This window comes from Meriones unguiculatus, chromosome 6, assembly GCF_030254825.1.
Source record: "Meriones unguiculatus strain TT.TT164.6M chromosome 6, Bangor_MerUng_6.1, whole genome shotgun sequence".
Taxonomy (NCBI): domain Eukaryota; kingdom Metazoa; phylum Chordata; class Mammalia; order Rodentia; family Muridae; genus Meriones; species Meriones unguiculatus.
Window position 1 is genome coordinate 118,774,880 of NC_083354.1, and position 18,193 is coordinate 118,793,072.

General features: G+C 45.5%; 1 protein-coding gene across 4 annotated transcripts in view; it reads left to right on the forward strand.

Moving 5' to 3' along the window:
• Positions 1 to 18,193, forward strand: part of Lyn (LYN proto-oncogene, Src family tyrosine kinase) — a 117,771-nt gene that overhangs the window by 75,375 nt on the left and 24,203 nt on the right. For all 4 annotated transcript variants that reach the window (XM_060385932.1, XM_060385933.1, XM_060385934.1 and 1 more), the window contains exons 9-10: positions 113 to 295; positions 2,338 to 2,414. In XM_060385932.1, coding sequence (XP_060241915.1) covers positions 113 to 295; positions 2,338 to 2,414 — 260 coding nt within the window. The remainder of the gene's footprint in view (positions 1 to 112; positions 296 to 2,337; positions 2,415 to 18,193) is intronic.

Genomic DNA, 18,193 nt, shown 5'->3' on the forward strand with positions numbered 1-18,193 from the left:
GTTATCTTGGCTTTGCTCAGCCTGTAAAAAGCCTCCCCACTCCGTATTTCAGAAGTGCAGCGTCTGAATTCTCCCTTTGAACACCGTGCTCTGCTTTCTTTCATCTGCCCAGGTTACTATAACAACAGCACGAAGGTGGCTGTAAAGACCCTCAAGCCGGGCACCATGTCCGTGCAGGCGTTCCTGGAAGAAGCCAACCTCATGAAGACCCTGCAGCATGACAAGTTAGTGCGGCTCTACGCTGTGGTCACCAAGGAGGAGCCCATCTACATCATCACCGAGTTCATGGCCAAGGGTGAGTAGCATCTAGAGTCTGTACCGTGGAGGAGGCAGGCCTTCACTTTAATGTGAAGGGTGCTCAGTACTGGAAAGTCGGGAAGTAAGAGAAGGAGGACATTTTCATTAGCGTAGCCTGAGGGCAGCATTTTTCTTATATACTTAAAATACGAGTAGTCATAATTCTAAAACTGCTTAATTTTCTTTAGCATTATTTAAATTTCTGAGTGTTACTTTACATTGTCCACGTAGGGTCTGAGAATGTGGCTCAGGTGGAGAGCTTTTGTAGTACACAAAGTTACTTTTTTTTTAATCCATGGAGGTTAAATCTCTGTGTTGTGGAATCTCTGAAGAAGAGGTTTTTGTTTGTTTGTTTGTTTGTTTGTTAAGATTTATTTATTATTTGTACAGTATTCTGACTGCATGTATGCCTACACACCAGAAGACCGCAGCAGATCTCATTATAGATGGTTGTGAGCAACCACGTGGTTGCTGGGAATTGAACTCAGGACCTCTGGAAGAACAGCCAGTGCTCTTAATCACTGAGCCATCTCTCCAGTCCTGAAGAAGAGGTTCTAAGTAGCCATTTTTCCTTATACTAACCCTTTTTCAGGATGGGTTTCAATCACCATTCTTTTCCTTGTCTTCATTCTCGTAGAGATACTCATAAACTCTCACTTTCTTTAAAGTCTTTGGAAGTATTCAAAAAGTGAAGAGAAAAAGCAGCATGAGCAATAACCCTAAATTAATAATTGCTCATCATAGCCAATACATTAGTAATTGGCTTTAATGTTGGAGATCACATTTAAGTCCTCACAGTGTACAAGTAGTCTAGCATTGAGCTAATAGGAAGTCTTACTAGCCAGTACATTAGAAGCATGGACATTATGTATGTTTAACTTACTACCTGTTAATAATTGCTATTCACAATAGCATTTACTCAAAATGTTTCCCGGAAGAGGATATGTGTTGTCTTGTTTGTGTTTTGCTTTTTCCAAAGGCTGGGAAAGTGCGTTCTGATTGAGCCGTGTCCCCAGCCTCAAGGATATTGTTAAACATATAAACAAAACTATATGACTTCGGTTGCTGTAACTGAGAAATCATACTCTGGGCTAGGTGCTTTGTGATTCCATAAATACTGTTGGATTAACTAATACTATTTTAACCATAAATACAGGCATGGAGTTTCCTTTAAACAATACTGTTGGCTGGGTGTTTATCATCTACCAGTGCCTTGCCTCACTAAGGACTAAGTGCTATTCCACGATTCTGTGTCATGAGTGATGTAGTGCAGTGTCTACTGAGCACTTACTGCCCGCCAAGCCCCATACTGTTCACCTTAAATCCCCTTGCTTACATCCTTACAAAAACTCCTACAGAGCTCTGCGACCCACTTAGCAACGGCTTGGCAATAAGGAGTAGACCAAGGCTGGCTGTGAGATTGGCGCTCGTAGTTCTAATGGGAAAGGAGGTCTCAAAGATATGAAACCAGAGGAAGTAGGAGAGGCTGCTGTCGATGCTGTATTTAGTAAACCACCTTGTCTCCAGTGCACCAGCTCTCCCAGAGACTTTGGCTCTTCTGAGGTCTGTATCTTTGCTGGAATAGGTCAGAGCAAGCTTAGCCTGATGCCTGCAAGGGAAAGGCTTTTCCATAAGGACACGCCTCCTGTCTTTCTGTCCCAGGAAAGCTGACTAGTGATCAGGCAGCTGCAGAATATGAACATGCTGGTCCATTCTCTGAAACACAGTTTCACATACCTGTAGAGAGAAGACAACATCCATCATTCTCACTACCTTGAGCGTAGCCAGAGTGCAAGGGATTGCATTTGACCAATCTAAGGAAAAGCTTTTCTAGCCGTCCAGTGCTGCAAAGCCCATCATGTCATGGGGTCTTCTCCCTGACAGCAATTTTCTTTTTTTCAGTACTGGATATAACAAACTCCAGGGTTGTGAGCATGCTGGAGAAGAGCTCCACCCCCAAGCTCCACCGCAAGTCCCTCGACGGGACTTTTTTTACTCATGTATTTGAGCTTCGTTGACCTGTCATTCTTCTGTCTGCAGGCAGCTTGCTGGATTTCCTCAAGAGTGACGAAGGTGGCAAGGTGCTGCTCCCAAAGCTCATTGACTTTTCAGCACAGGTGACGTATTTGAAAAGCCCAGTGAATGTGTGCTCTGCAGATGTGATGTCTCTTCCCAGGGAGAAGGGACTCCCCTTGAGTGCTCCAGGAGCACTGTGTGTGTGTGTGTGTGTGTGTGTGTGTGTATGTCTAAACATGCAGGACATCACAGTTTGTGAAAAAAGTGTTTAATTGAGTCGTGACACTAATATGCTGATACTTTGAAGTCCTTGGCATCCCCGAAGGAGACCTGTATTCCCTGCGAGCCTTTCCTCTTCTTCCTTCCAATTGGTTGTCTCATTAGGACTTTGAGATACATTTATTTGTAATGTTTCCAGTACCAACCCAAGAGTTTTTTTTCTTTGGAGTCCTATACTTCCTGAAGTGTGTTTATAAACAAAAGCAAATCAGCCAGAAAACAAGCAACACACCTGGTGCAGCAAGGAAAAGTACATTTGAGGAGAAGAGAAGAAAGGAGAGGAGCCAGCAGCCCTGGCTCTGGGGTGCCAGTGCAGGGCTCCATACATTGAGGACCACAATATGAAGACTACTGCCCTGAGGTAAAAGCAATATTGCTGGGAGCAGCTGTGGATCCCCCAAAGCTAGCAGAACAGGAAGCTGAGAAAGCAGAAGTCTGATATGAACACAGATAAAAAGGCGCTCTGTGCTAGGGCAGTGAGGTTTCCTAGTAGGCCAGAGACTAGAGGATCACAGCAAAGGTTTGCCACGTGAGTCAGGGATATGGAAACGTGGCCCATGTGGCCTAAGACCTACACAGGCTCGCTCTTCATCCTGCCTGAGGGTCAGTCTGTGCCCATAGCTCTTCGGATCGGACATTACACACAGCAAGTGCATGCTGAATTTAAATGATGTGTTTCTCTTTTTACATGGGTATTTGTATTTAGTTTCATACATCTTGTTTGATAAAATGTTATCTTGTTGAAGTTTAAATTTCTGAGGTCTAAGTCTGGGTGTCAGAGGCTGCCATATATATAAATGGTAATCTCTTGAGACTTATAAATAAGATGAGGGAATAGTTGCACTCTGGGTCTTTGGTCCTTGCAGGCATGATGCCCATCGTGCCTTCTCTAACTAAGGCTGTGCAACTGGACACCAAGCCTATTTAGGGGACGCCTTCCTTCTGTCCTTCCTTCCTCTTTCCATCCTGACCTCCCTCTCTCCTTTCTCCCTTCCTCCTTCCTTTTTTCCTTTCATCCTCTCTCTCTTCCTCCTTGACTACCTCTTTCCCTTCATTCCTTCATAGGTTGAATCCAAGACTTGGCACATATGAAGCCTGTGTCTGTCACCCAGCTATACCCCCAGCCCAATTTGTTTTCTTCATAACTAAACTCTAGCTCCTTCTGAGTTTGTGTTTGTTCAAGACAATAGCCTCACCCAGACTCTCTCCTACTCTTTCCCTCAGGGTGCAGCTGGTGAGAGCCCCTATTATTCCTTTATTTATTCCCTTTGCTTGTGATTTTTTTTTTTACAGTAATTGAGATGGTGGACTCACCACTGGCATTAGTATGAAGTTGACTCCCTCGCCCACTGAATTCTGCAATGTCACCGATGCCATTGTGATGCCCTGGGTTCTGTTTATGGTGGCATTATCCAATGTGCTGTCTCCTCTTTCCTGTATTTTTTTTTAAAGTTTCCATACCTATATAATCCCTCTTTTAATTTTTCACCTGCCTCTAGTTAACTCTGTCCATTTTCTGTGGTGAATCGCATGATAATAGTGAATATTAATAAGCTGATAGCTGGTGGCCAGATAGTTGGCTAATCCACCCTACATCTACATCTTTTCCCCAGATTATTTCTTGGGGTGGAAATCAGATGAGTGCGCTTGTTATTTGAACCCTCACTTAATCAGTTAACAGGGGGTATAATACGTCAGTAGTCACTCTGTCCCATTACTATTGTCATTTGCCTCCAAGAGTGGAGAAAATTGTTGTTTACCATGGATAAACCTTGGAGACATGTCAGTAGCAGAGACTGGTTATCAGGACAGGAGCCAGGTCTGCTAGCAATCAGAGCCTCAGGAAAACGGAGGAAAGTATGAGGGGCAGAGTTACAACTTCTCTTCTTTCTCCTCCCCACCCTCCTTGGGTGTCCTGCTGAGACAGGAAACCCATGGTGCACATGGCCACCTCCCAGTTCATGTGACAGCTGATTTCATTACTTCCTGTCTCAGGGAAGCTCTGAAAAGTCTCACGGGGCCCAAGTATGTCCAGACTCTTCAGCCACTCCACTCAGCCCACGTACCTCCTGCTCACTGGGTAGAGAATGAAGAAATGTTGACTAGAACAGATTTCTTCACAGCTTTTCTCCTTGTACTTAATGAAGCGGTTTTGTGCTTTTCTTGGCTGAGAGAGGAAAGCGATGCTTTAGAAGTTTGACATTTCTGAGCAGAATACCTTCGCTTAAATTCCAGGTAGAAGAAACACGCTTAGCAGAAGAAGGGATTGACATTAGTTAATATCCTGGGGCAGAACCAGAGGTGGAATCACAGGCCTGGGAAACTGAGAAGAAAATAAAGTACAAAGTTCAAAGGGCCATATGGTGATCAGATAAGACCTGTTGTCTTTCCGACCCAGTGAAGCAGAGCAGTTTTTTGCTACTTGGCAGCAGCATCTCAGAAGTGCAGTTTTACCAGAAATGAAATACAACTATCCACAAGCAAAGTTGCAAAAGCCAATTTGTTATGATCATGGCAACAGCTGACATTTGTTTTAGCTTCTTCTAGGTTATGAAGCACCCCTCCCCCGCCACACACACGCCCTTACTCAGTGAGAGCCCAACAACTTTGATGCATTTATATTGCTGCTTAATGTGTTTCACAGATGTGTGAGTAAACTTGGTCTTGCAGGTAGAATTGCTAGGCCTTAATCCTGGTCTTTTTGACTACAGATATTTGGCTCATTCACCTGAATTGCATTGTTGTTTGGTGGTCAGCATCCATCCTGCCAGCACAAGTGTTTTCCCTCCTTTGCAGGTAGAAAGAACAGTGGCCTTGCTGAGTTAATGATTTCTTTAACCCCTTTCTTCTGTCCATTCATCTTTACTGTCAACATACATCTTTTTTTCTACTGTGGCTCGCCATGAACTCCTAATCCTCTTGCTCTGCTTCCCCTGTGGTAGGATCACACATGAGAACCACTGCATCTGACCCAATCTTTGTGTGATGCAGTCATTGTCCTCAAGATATATCGCACTGCTTGGTATTAAGTTTGAAGTCACAATTTTCGTTTGAAACTAGTAAACTGAAGAAAGGTGCAAACCTCAATCTAAGTATCTCTCAGCCTCTCTCAGAATCTAGGAGACTGATCTGTTGTCATTTTGTGATAAGTTGGCTGGAAGGGTCAGGATGGGAACGTCCTGAGGAAGCTTCTAGAGTATGTCACAGTGTCATCAGATACAATGTGATATTCATGCTATATCTTTCCTCCGTCTTTGTGAGGAATGGAAGCCAGGCTCTCACTTCCCAGCTCACGCTGTTATCCAGCATCATTCCTTCACCACCGTCATTGCCCCTATAATGTTCTAATAAAGCAGCAGTAGATCAGGACCTCTCTGGGAGACCAAATGACCCTTTCCTGAGGGTTGCCTAAGACCATAAGAAAACACAGATATTTACATTATGATTCATAACAGAAGCAAAATGACAGTTATGAAGTAACAATGAAAATAATTTCACGATTGGTGTCACTACAGCATGAGGAACTATATTAAAGGGCCATGGGATTAGGAAGGGTGAGAACTGCTGGAATAAAGGAACTGCTTTACGTTCAAATACTTATTTCAAATTTAAAAACAAATTCAGCACCGGTGCATGCAAGGCAAGCATTGTGCCACCAAGTTACACATCAGCCCTTCATACTGTTATCTGTAGCCTGGCTGCTGTTGCCACCCACTTCAGTTTATTTCAGCAGAGAAAGAGGCACTGACACATAGGATCCGAATCACTGGCAAGTTGAAGCCTCCAGCCACTGGCTTGGCTTGGGCATCTATGACAAGGCCACATTCAGTCCTGCTTTCTTCATCTTTCCCCTTTCCTTCGAATTTTCATGAGTGCCTCTTGAAAATGCGGCCCTTGCACTTTCATGTCCACTTGATGGCACCAGGGTGGGAAAGGACAGCAATGAAGTGAGAAATAATTAATTCCAAGAGAATATTGTGATCTGAAAGCTGCTGTAGATAACGGGGCTGTGGTGATCAGGACAAGATGCCTCAGTGTGCAGCATTGCCCGGAAACCATGATTTCTCAGGGCACAGTAAGACTACACAACTGGTGTTTGCCTCATCCCACGAGACAGAAGAAACACCACAGCAGTTTGGGAAAGGGCACTAGCGATAGTGTTCATGATGTAGAAAGCATTGACCTATGAGCCAAGAAGCATGCTCCTCCCTGGAAATGTTCTCTCCAAGGCCCCAGTGTCTCTCACCCGTAAGATGACATAGTCTCTGCGTTGATGTTCCATGACACAGAAAATCCTTTTCTACAGAGACTCCATGAATTAGCACTCTGATATAATTAACAATTTTGATGTTCTAAACAAAGGGACATAAATATATCATATTTAGTAGACATATTCAGGCACGACAGTGTTCTCCTTTCAACATTAAGAATATTTTAATTGATAAGAGCAATTATGCATATTCATAATACATGGTATGATTATTCCTGTCTGTCATATTTGAGACAGCGTCTTGCTCTATAGCCCAGGCTGACCCCCAGCTCACCATCATTCTGCCTCTGGGATTACAGACATGTGCTACTGTCCCCCAGTTCAATGTGACTTGAAAAAAAAACAACACATTTTTTTATTATGTGTACATGTTTGTGCACACACATACATGTAAAGATCAGAAGGCGATCTGTGGGAGTCTGTTCTCCCCTTCCGTTATGTGGGGTCTCAGCATCAAATTTAAATCACCAAGGTTGGCAGAAGCACTGTGGCCTGCTGAGAACCTCAGTGAACATTCAAAATCACTGCCTGTTCTGAGATACGCAGTAACTCACCAGTGACTGTTGTTGGCCTACATTGCTTCAGAACACTAGAATTCACTCTGTCTATTTTACTGTAATTTGATCCCATTTCTCCTTGTCCATTTTGAATAATGAGTTTCATTCAAAAATCATTGTAAGCGTGTGACTTTACCCATGGGGTCATGAAAACTTAGGAAATGGACAAGTGAAACTGGGGACAGTGTCAGAGTGGCAAAACTGAATAATACGCAGTTTTTTCCCCCCCAGGGTGGAGGGAATAGAAAAAACACTTAACTGTCTGTTAAAAATAGTATAAAACAGGAACTCTGGTTTCTGTCTACAGGGGGGAGGGGAGGGAGTGGGGCGGTAGGGAGGTTAGCATAGTTAGGCATAGGGACTGTGGTCATAGCCTGCAAAGGAGGCAGAAGAGTCTGGCCAGAGAAACCTTGTCTTGTTTGGTTTTTTGTTATTTTGTTGTTTTGTTCTGAGGGCTTGTTTTATATCTTTATTTTATTTTATTAAGAAATACAATTATTATTATTATTTTATGGAGAAAGAACCTCACTCTTTAGCCTAAGCAGGCCCCGAACTTTCATTCCTCCTGCTTCCAGTTGCCAGTGCTAGGATCACAGGTGTGCCATTGCACAGCTGCCTTTATTATTTTAATCTGGTGAGAAAGCTTCCTCACACCCATAGGAACCTATGAGTCAGATCAGCCTCGAGTCTAGATACTGTTTTGTCCAGGAATGACAGTTGCTAGTTTGTATTACGGTAAGTCACAAGCCAGCTTCTCTTTTGGGAACTTGTCATGGTATCCGACAGGGCTAGACTTAAATGGAGTAACTTAGGGCCAGGGTGGGTCATTACCAGAAATTACATTCAAAGCAGAGGAAAACGCACTTTAGAAGAAGCAGTTTTGTCAACCCTGGAAAAACCTTTCTTAGGCTCTACCTGTATGCTTTCTACCTTCTCCAGGTGAATTCGTCTCTCTTCTCTTTCAACCAGAGAGCACAGCGTACATGGAGCACAGCCTGGCTCCTTGCTAGGAATGGGAGCAAGACACAGTCTGCTTCCCAGAAGAGAATGGCTTAGTGGATGCTGGAAGGAGAGATGTGGATGAGGACAGGGTTTGGCACTAGGAATGTGGCCGACGCTGTCTGATTAAGCAGCTTATGTTGCTCTCAGAGCACTGTGGACGGGGGAGGCTGGAACCCAGGGAGGCAGGAGAGCTGGCTGTGGGGACAGGATGGCTCCGTCTGCCTGGGAAAGGCTGCCGACTTCGGAAGTGAGCTCTGGCTACAGGAGGAAGTCAGTGCCTAGAGAAGAGGGCAAGAGGGTGGCAAGTGGGGCATGTGGCGAAATTAGAGAGGCCAGTGAGCAGGACAAAGATGTCAAGTGAACTTGCAAGTGTCAGTCAGAGTTAAGAGGAGGAACAGTGAAGTGTTTTATAGGTGAATCTGTAGTTTAAACCTGTATTGGGACAGAGCAGTTTTGCCCTTTTAGTTAATAATATGCCACTTTGTGATGGTGTCTGCAGTCACTATAACATCCGTGTACAGTCTCCATACACCACGTGCAAACCAGTAGTGAAACTGGTATCTTTTCACAAAGATTATAATGTGTTGATGCAGATTTGTTGTTTTGTTTTGTTTTTTCCTTTCCACCTGGACCAGGAAAGGTGGGATAGAAAGGAAATGAGGGTTTGCCCCTCCTTCCAGAACATATCCTTAAAGGCTTCATTCTGAAGCAGCTGCCCCGCCTCCCTCCCCCGCTATCTCCTCTAAAACCAAGAAGCACTTTGGTCAGGGAGACCTCAGCCGATAGTAGCTGACAAAATTTGGACACAACTGTAGACAGGTGGATTCCTGGTGACGGCACAAGCTCCTGGGGTGTGAAACTGTGGCTGGCTGCTTGGCATGAGCGTGCTTCAGAGATGCATTGTCAAATCTGGCCTTGGCGTTTTAGATACAAAAATGGTTAGGAGGGAGGGTCTGTGGTTTAGAAATGATGTGAGTGTGGCCCCCGATGGGCCCCTGTGTAGTGATGTGTTTGGAGATTTTGAAGGTATGGTCACTTTAAAAGACTAGTCCCTTCCCTGCCCTCTGATTTCCCTTTGCCACCATGGCTAGTACCTGAAAGAACTGCTTAAAAAGAGCAAAAGGGGTTAGTTTGGTTTATTTTGGCTCATGATTCGAGATACTACAGTGGTCAGCTTGCTCTATTGCTGTGAGCCTGTGGTGAGGGAAAACACCATGTCAGAACAAACTTGCTTACTTTCTGCTTGCTGGGAAGCAGAGAGAGATTGAGAGAAAGGGTCCCCGGCGATGTCTAGCAAGGCTTCACCGGCTAATATTTCTCTCACTTTCCAATAATGCCATCCATGACCATTGTGAATCCAGGACTGGGGACTTGGCTCAGTGGTGGTACATTTGCCTACCATACAGCAAGTATGAGGATCCATCTCTAGTGCTGTAAGAAAAAACAGCTAATTCACAAGTGGGTTAACTGATCCATCAGTCCTCGTGGTCCATTCACCTCTCAGTAGCACCACAACTAAAGACTCGGGCTTTAACACACATGAGCTTTGTTAGGGGACAGTTCTTATCCAAGATATAGGAGGAGCCTGAGCCAGCTCTGGCACTATGCTGTAAACTAGGCCTTCCTTTCCTTAAAATTACCTTGCCTCCAGTGTTTTATTACAGTGATAGAAAACCGACTGAGTAATTGAGAAAGAACTAGAGTTTGGGGGAACAGTAGTCCATGAAGAATATGCTCCACTGTCTACACTGAGCAGCTGGGGCACTGGCATCCTGGGCACTGGAGTGGGAAGAAGGTTTGGAATGCTCTGAGCACCAGCTACAGGCATCCTAGGCCTCAGGTGCTTTGTTTTGCTGCCTGGGACTTGGAAGGTGGGTGGAGCTGAAAAGGTCTGGGAGGTAGGGCTGTAGACCCATCTAAAGGGGGTTTGGGGAGACTATGTGAAGGTACAGAAGATGATCCTGGGCAGAATCCCAGGGACGGTGCTGAGAGAGCAGGTATAAATGATGTGGTATCCTTCATGGAGCAGGCAAGGCCAACGAGCCAGCTACAGATGGAGGTCGGATTTACTGAGAACAAAGAAACCTGCATTGCATTTTGGGGCAAGAGCTAGACCCTTCTCAGTACACTGGTTTGGGGGAAAGCCACAATTGGATGTTTCCTTCCCCCATTCCGAGGCTTCCTCCCGCCTCCTGTTCTCTGCCTGCTTGTTCTTCCTGGTCTTTCTCTTCTCCTTCTTCTCCCCCTCCTCCCCCTGGGTCCCCCCCAGGCTCTTCCCCACACCATACATCCAGAAAAGAGCTAACTTTCCCTTTTCACACAGAAGGAACTGTACATTTTTATTTCTTTTAAAAGTAGGCTTTTAAAAGTCTTTTCTTCGGAAGGTAGAACTGAAAATGAGAATACATGGAGAATGACATTTTAGTTATTGGTCTTAAAAAAAAAAAGTTGGCATTTGTAGAGACGTGCCTCTACCCTAGTTTAAGACCATTTGACTTAAATGTTTATCTTGAAGTCATCGTGTCCCTGGAAGACATTCTCTTGGGTTTCCTTGAGGTGTAGGCAGTGTGTGGGGGTGGGGAGCATTCCTTATCTCTGCTTACCTGCTGGGAAATTCTTCCTGGACTTCACTGGCATTCCTGAGGCAATCTGTCCCACAGCACCTGAATGGCTGCTCAGGAAATCTAGACACAGAAACCTGCCTATTTCATTTTCTGCCCAAGTCTTCTGCGCTTTCCAGCTTCTGCAACCACCATACCACTCTCTGCACCCGTAAGATCATTTTTAGTGTGCACATTTTAGAATGTATGGCACTTTTCTCCAAATATTTGAGGTGACTGGTATGCTGACTAGCCTGGTTTGAGCATTGCACACTGCACACATACAATGAACTACGTTATACCTACAAATAAATATAATTGTGCATGCATTAAAAAAAAACATTAAACAAGGTGTCCAGTCACAGTCGTTATTGTTTCTTTTGCTGTGATTAAGCACCATAAACAAAAGCAACCTGGGGAAGGAAGGGTTTACTTCATCTTCTACTTCCAAGTATACTTCTAGTCTCCATCCCTGAGAAAAATCAAAGCAGGAGCTCATGGCAAGAACCTGGAGGTAGGAAAGAGAAGCAGAGGCCATGGAGGAACGTTGGCTTACTCCCCATGGCTGGCTCAGTCTGCTTTCTGATACACCCGAGGACCACGTACATGGTTACAATCAAATCAAAATAAACCAGAATTCGACAATAGAAGAAGTTCAATGTTTGACATCTGGTACCAACTCCCAATATTCTAGGCTCCCAGAGACCTAGGCGGCGGTACTTCCCTGGTTCCGCCCTCTGCAGCACATACAGCTTGTCTTGTAGGCTCAAGCCAGCTCTACTCCATAGCTGCTGCTGTCATTGGTGGTTGTCCCATGCTAGTAGCATCTCCAAAGTATTGGGGTCTCTACTGCTAGTTGGCTGCACCTACACCAGCAGCCTCTCCTGGGCTCTCTTCAAGGGGCTCTGACCCTGCCACGTGGTACCAAGCCTCACCTCCTTTCCTTTGACCCGGGGCTTCTGCTTCCAGGAACCTGAAAGGCAGGAGCTCATTCTGAACTCATGGAGGAGTGTTCCTTCTTGGCTTGTTCAGTCTGCTTTTTTGTACCCCAGAACCACCTGCCCAGAGGTGGTGCCACCCACCATGGCCTGGGCCCTCTTACATCAATCACTCCTTTTAAAAATGCCCCACAGGCTTGCCCACAGGCCAGTCTGATAGAGACACTTCTTCAATTCTGGTTCTCTCTTTCCAAATGACTCTGGCCTGTGTCAAGTTGACATAAAATCTGGCCGGCACCCACGAATTTCAGACGGAGTTGGCTCCTAGCTGTTCTCTCTCCTGTCTCCTCAGCTTCCTTCTTCACAAGTTTCACTGAGTAGGCAGGCCAGCTGCATGGTTTCTCATCTCCCTTCTTTCCCTCTCCTCCTCTTCCTCTCTTCTTTCCCCTCTCTTATTCCTGGGTTTGTTTTTTGTTTTTATGGTGGTAGAATGGGGCTTGAAGATAGCTTGGTGTGTAAAGCACTGGCCACTCACACAGGAAGAATGAGTTCAAATCCCCCAAACCCCAGGTAAAGCTGAAGTAGAGGCTGAAAATCTCATCAAGAGAGAACCTGTCTCTGACAAAATGGAAGGCAAGGACACCTGAGGTTTCCTTTTGGCCTCTACATGTGTTCTATGCCCCATACACATCAGACATGCATAGCCAACTGTGGTTTAAAATATACATAACATCAAATGCACCTATTTAACCCATATTTAGTGCTGGCCACAGCATTAAGACCATTCATGTTTTTGCAAAACTAAAAGCAATTCCGGAGTCCTTCTTTCTTCCCTAGCCAAAATAGTGCACCCACCAATGCCAGCTCCCCACTGCCCCTCTCCATGTCTTCTGCCAATACCCTTCTATTATCCATCTTTCTGAGTGGGCGGTGAATGCATCTCACCCCCTGGATGACTTTCATCCCTGGCAACTCTCCTCACTAGGTTCTCACCAGACCTAGAGCTCCATTGGTCAACAGCACCCCCCTTCCTCAGCTCTGCAGCTCACACTGAGTTCCTGCCTCAGTGCCTTTCCAAGATTTTCTTCCTGGGACCTACTGTCCTTTGCCTCATGCCTCATGCCTCATGCCTCATGCCTCATGCCTCATGCCTCATGCCTCATGCCTCATGCTCAGCATGTGTCCTGCCACCTAAGCCATTTCTCCTCAGACCCTGTTTGTTCCATGATGGTTCTAATGTAGTCACCTCCGACCATTTCTTCCATAGCATATACAATTAATATTTCAGTGAGCTCTTGCTGGTGTTTGTAGCATCCGTATGGAGCGACAGAGCCTTGAAGAGAGTAGGTGCTGGGTCAAAACCTGCTGAATCATGTTATTGACCCATATAGCAGAGCACACCTCTCTGGCTTCACAGAGCTCTGAGCTGGCACCTAGAAGAACGCGTGCCATCTGGAAGGTTGTCTGAGTCTCAGACGCCGAACAAAGAATTTTCACTCTCCTCTTCGGTTTATTTACCTTTGCAAAACCTGCCTAATTGGCCAAACAAACATGAGGGAAGAAGGAAGTAAAATGTGAATACCTGGGCTGTCAGAGAAAAACAAAGAGTGGCTTTGTTTCACATCCCCCGTGGCATAAAGAACACCAGGAAGAATGAGAAATTATAAACGACTTGTTTGAAACTGAAGCACGGTGGGGGAGGTGCACAGTGGAACAGGTGTTTTCTCTCCGGCCTTTCTCGGCCTTTCCCTTGGCACCGAGTGCCACCTTGATTCTGGAATTGACTTGGTAAAGACACACTTCTCTACAAAATTGTGATTCGTAGTTAACGGAAAAATTTCCAGCTCCTTCTCCAAGTATATTTAACCATTTCCTGGGTCATGCTCTACTGTACGGAGCCAAGCCCTTGTTCCTTTAAGATATGACTACTGGTACAAAAGTGTTTCTTGGCTCAGTTTTTCTTGGGGCATTCCTACACTGGAGAGGAACGCAGTCCTCTTGCTGATTGTAGACCCTCTGCTTCATCCCCAGACCCTCGACCCCCTCGAAGCCCTCACCATCAGACTCTGCTTGCTGCAGTTGTCCTCCCCCCGCCCCCCCCATCATTTCCCCTTCCCCCTCCCCCCCCAGCCATGCATCCCTCACAGTGACACACAGCTCTGGCTCACCAGCTGACTCTAAGCGCACCTCCCATTGTTCCCAGCAATCCTCACCTTCAAACTCAGGCCTCTTTCTTGACTTCCTGCCCTCCAGCATTCTGTCTTGTCTCCTCACTGAGCATCTGTGCAGTGATAGCGCCCCCTCGTACCTTTGGTCCCTCTCTGTCTCTAAGGTTCTAACTCAATTTTAGCGTCACTCCAGTTCTTCCAGCCACTCACAACTTATTTGTCCCCACACCTCATATTCATACTCATTCTCTCTTTTCTGGTGTTGCACACATCTTTTTTTTCATTATTATTTTTTATTTAATTATTTTATTTTTATTAATTACAGTTTATTCACTTTGTATTCCCCCTGTACCTCCCTCCCTCCTCTCCTCCCAATCCCACCCTCCCTCTTCCCCACCCGTGTCCCTCTCCCAGCCCACTTATAAGGAAGGTCTTTCTCCCCTTCCCTCTGATCTTAGTCTATGAGGTCTCATCAGGAGTGGCTGCATTGTCTTCCTCTGTGGCCTGGTAAGGCTGCTCCCTCCTCAGGGGGAGGTGATCAAAGAGCAGGCCAATCAGTTCCTGTCAGAGACAGTCCCTGTCCCCATTACTAGGGAACCCACTTGAATACTGAACTGCCATAGGCTACCTCTGTGCAGGGGTTCCAGGCCATCTCCATGAGTGGTCCTTGGCTGGAGTATCAGTGTCAGAAAAGACCCCTGTGCCCAGACTTTTTGGATCTGTTGCTTTTCCCCACACCTTATATTCATTTTCATATTCGTTCTCTCTTTTCTGGTGTTACACATACCCCTGTGCTGTCCCTTCTTGGTAAAATCATTCCTACCCTTCTGCAGAGTCAGTTCTTCACCTCACTGAACCTTAACCTCAGCTATGTGCTAATATGATAGCTGGCTCTTTGCACTTAGGATTCAGGACCGCTCATCCACATGCCCAGTGTTCCCACTACAGTTTCCAAGCCCTTATCCTTTCATTGAGTCCTGGCCAACAGTGTTTCTTCTTCAGCCACACACTTGCCCATCCCCTCGGGGCTCTCAGTGGACCACCTGACTGGACCTTTCCCTCAAAGCCTCCTCGTCCAGCCTCGGGGTGCCTGACTTGATAACTGTGTTACTCGTTGAGCCTGAGCCTTGCCTGGTGTTTTCAGACGTTGTTCTGGAAGTTCTGCCTTAGTCTTGTTCTTCATTCCTGTGACAGGGACATAGGAACCATAACACTTCCCCCTTTCCCCTTCCTCTCCAGCCACTTCTGCCTTAGGGCTTTTTCTTCCCTTACCTCAAACGGCCTGAGGATCTGTACCCACCTCTCCATATACCCCCTTTCTTCTTTCACCTGAAGCCACCATCACCCTAGCCAAGGTGTTAGGTCATCAGCTACTCCTGGATGCTGAGTGCACCTCATCCCCTCCCTCTCACCTCGCTGGCCATCTTTCAAGCATTTAGACTTGGAATGTTCCAGAATTCAAGCCTGCTGCTTCATCTTTCTCTACATTCATCTCCTCGGTGATCCTACGGGAATCATTGTGTTCCTGAGGCAGCTACTCAGCTTAAAATGATGGAAATTTATCCTCTACTTACACCAGAGTCACGAATCTGGATAAAGTTATCAAAAGGGCTGGCTTGCTCTACAGCCCTCAGGAAGAATCTTGCCTTGCCTCTTATCCTTTCTGGTGCCTCCTGGTACCCCCTGGTTTGAGGCAGGTTTCTGTAAGCCCTGCCCACCCCTACCCCCTGTCTTTGCCCAGCCTTCTCTGCAGGAGAAGCAAAGCCTCCCTCTGTTGTTTCCTTAAAGGGCCACCAGGCATTAGACACAGGATCTGTCCTGAGCCGAGGTTGGCATCTCAGCTCAAGATCTTTAACTTATTAAATCTTCAAAGATTCTATTTACAACAGTGGTTGCTACTTCATAACCGTAATTGTGCTTCTGTGATGAATTGTAACATAAATATTTATGTTTTCACAAGACCCCTGTAAAAGGGAAAGGGTCCTTCCACCTCCAACCTCCCACACCCCACTCTGCAAGGGGTCATGACCCTCAAGTTGAGAACCACTGATTTACAGGATTATACTGTTTACATTCTGAGAAACTGTAATTTGGGGGCACTGTAGATCTAGTAACACTGTGTCTACCTCTGAGAACATTTTAGCTCTTCTTTCTAGCTCCATGGGCTCCCTCCAGTCCACTGCCTTCTTGGCTTATCCACACAGATGCGTGTTAGTCACATGGCACTGACCACGCCCAGCTGAGTGCCTTTCCTTCCCACTCTGGAACCATTCCCCTTCACAGGCTCATCCCCCTCACACTGTTTGCAGTCCCTAGAGTTGCCAAGCCCCAAACCCTGATGCTCTCCTCATTCTTTCACTCACCCCATCTTGCACAGGTAACCTACAAGGCTACCTCCACCACCTTACCCTTCTTGATAATTTACAAAATAACTGCCTGGCTGGTCTTTGCTTCCAAATTCTCTGCTCCTGAAACCACTTGTCACTGGCCAGAGCACTGTAGGATGACAAGAGTAGAGTCATATCTTGCTTGGAGCCCTCAAGAGCATCAGTCAGGACATGCTGAGCCCTGATAAAGGCCATTGGTCTACCATTTTTCTGCTACTTATATGGAAATCTGTGCTTCAGGGTTTTATGTTTCTTATTCCAAGTCTCATCTTAAGTGCTCATTTAAATCTATGTATACCTGGTCTGGTTATCTGTAATTAAGGACTAGCCACAGGTATCCTTTGGGCTGTTGGGAAGTTGCTGGGTGGTCCTTTTTTAGGCTGTCCTGTCAGAGGTACAGGTCTCTTCCTCTCCAAGGCACATCTGCTGGAAGAAGTAGACTTTTGTCATACTCTTGAGTCAGGGAAGACCAGAAGTCATCTGCCCAATACAGTGGGCTCGGGCAAATTCTAACTGGTAAGTACACCATCTCTCCAGTGTCATTCCAGCCTCTATCCCCTCCTGCTTCCATGTTTGTAAGGAAAAGCTTGAGTGGTGGAGGGGACGCCTTTCCAGGCTCCATCCATAAACACAGATTATTTTGAAAACTCACTTCAAAGAGGGTGAAATCTAAATAAAGATGACCCTGAATCTGTTTCAGGTTTATTTGGAATTTATTAGATCTTGTTGCAAACTTCCTTGAAGTTCATCATAGGCTGAGTGAGTTATCAAGTGCTTGCAGAACATAGCTTAACCACTTAAAAGGCGTTATGCCTGAGATCTGTTTCCTTCATTCCAGGCTTTGTGTCTGTTTGCCAAATTTTTACTTTCTGTCTCTTACTTTCTTTACTAGGAATTAAACACGGCCAGGCTAAATGTGGTACGCACATTTAACCCAGCACTCAGAGAGCAGAGACAGGCAGATCTCTGTGACTTTGAAGCCAGCCTGATCTACAAAGAGAATTCCAGGACAGCCATGACTGTTACACAGAGAAACCCTGTCTCAAAACAGAGAGAGAGAGAGAGAGAGAGAGAGAGAGAGAGAAAGAGAGAGAGAGAAAGAAAGAAAGAAAGAAAGAAAGAAAGAAAGAAAGAAAGAAAGAAAGAAAGAAGGGAAGGAAGGAAGGAAGGAAGGAAGAAACGAAGAAAGAAAGAAAGAAAGAAAGAAAGAAAGAAAGAAAGAAAGAAAGAAAGAAAGAAAGAAAGAAAGAAAGAAAGAAAACATTAATAGACAAGAGCTGTTTCTAGTAGACCAATAGTATGGGGCTTGTAAGCAGGAAGGACTGTATCAGCAGATGGATGAATGGGTGAATGGATGAATAAATGCGGTTCTCTCAAACAAGGAAATCTCCCACCTCAAAAGGACCTTGACCTTCAGTCCTTTGATACACTAAGATGGAGCCACCATAGTTCAGTGACAAGACTATTGAGTTCAATCCAACAACAACGATAATGATAACAACATGCCCATAGTGAGGGTACCAAGAGCATTCTAGGGAAGCTACAGTGACCAGAATTCCAAAGTATACCCCAGGCTCTTTCTTAAAGTCCTAACACTGATGTGATTATATAAAAACGAACAGCCTGGCAACTAACACTGGAAATCCTTCCAACCTAATATAACATGAAACAAGTGTCCA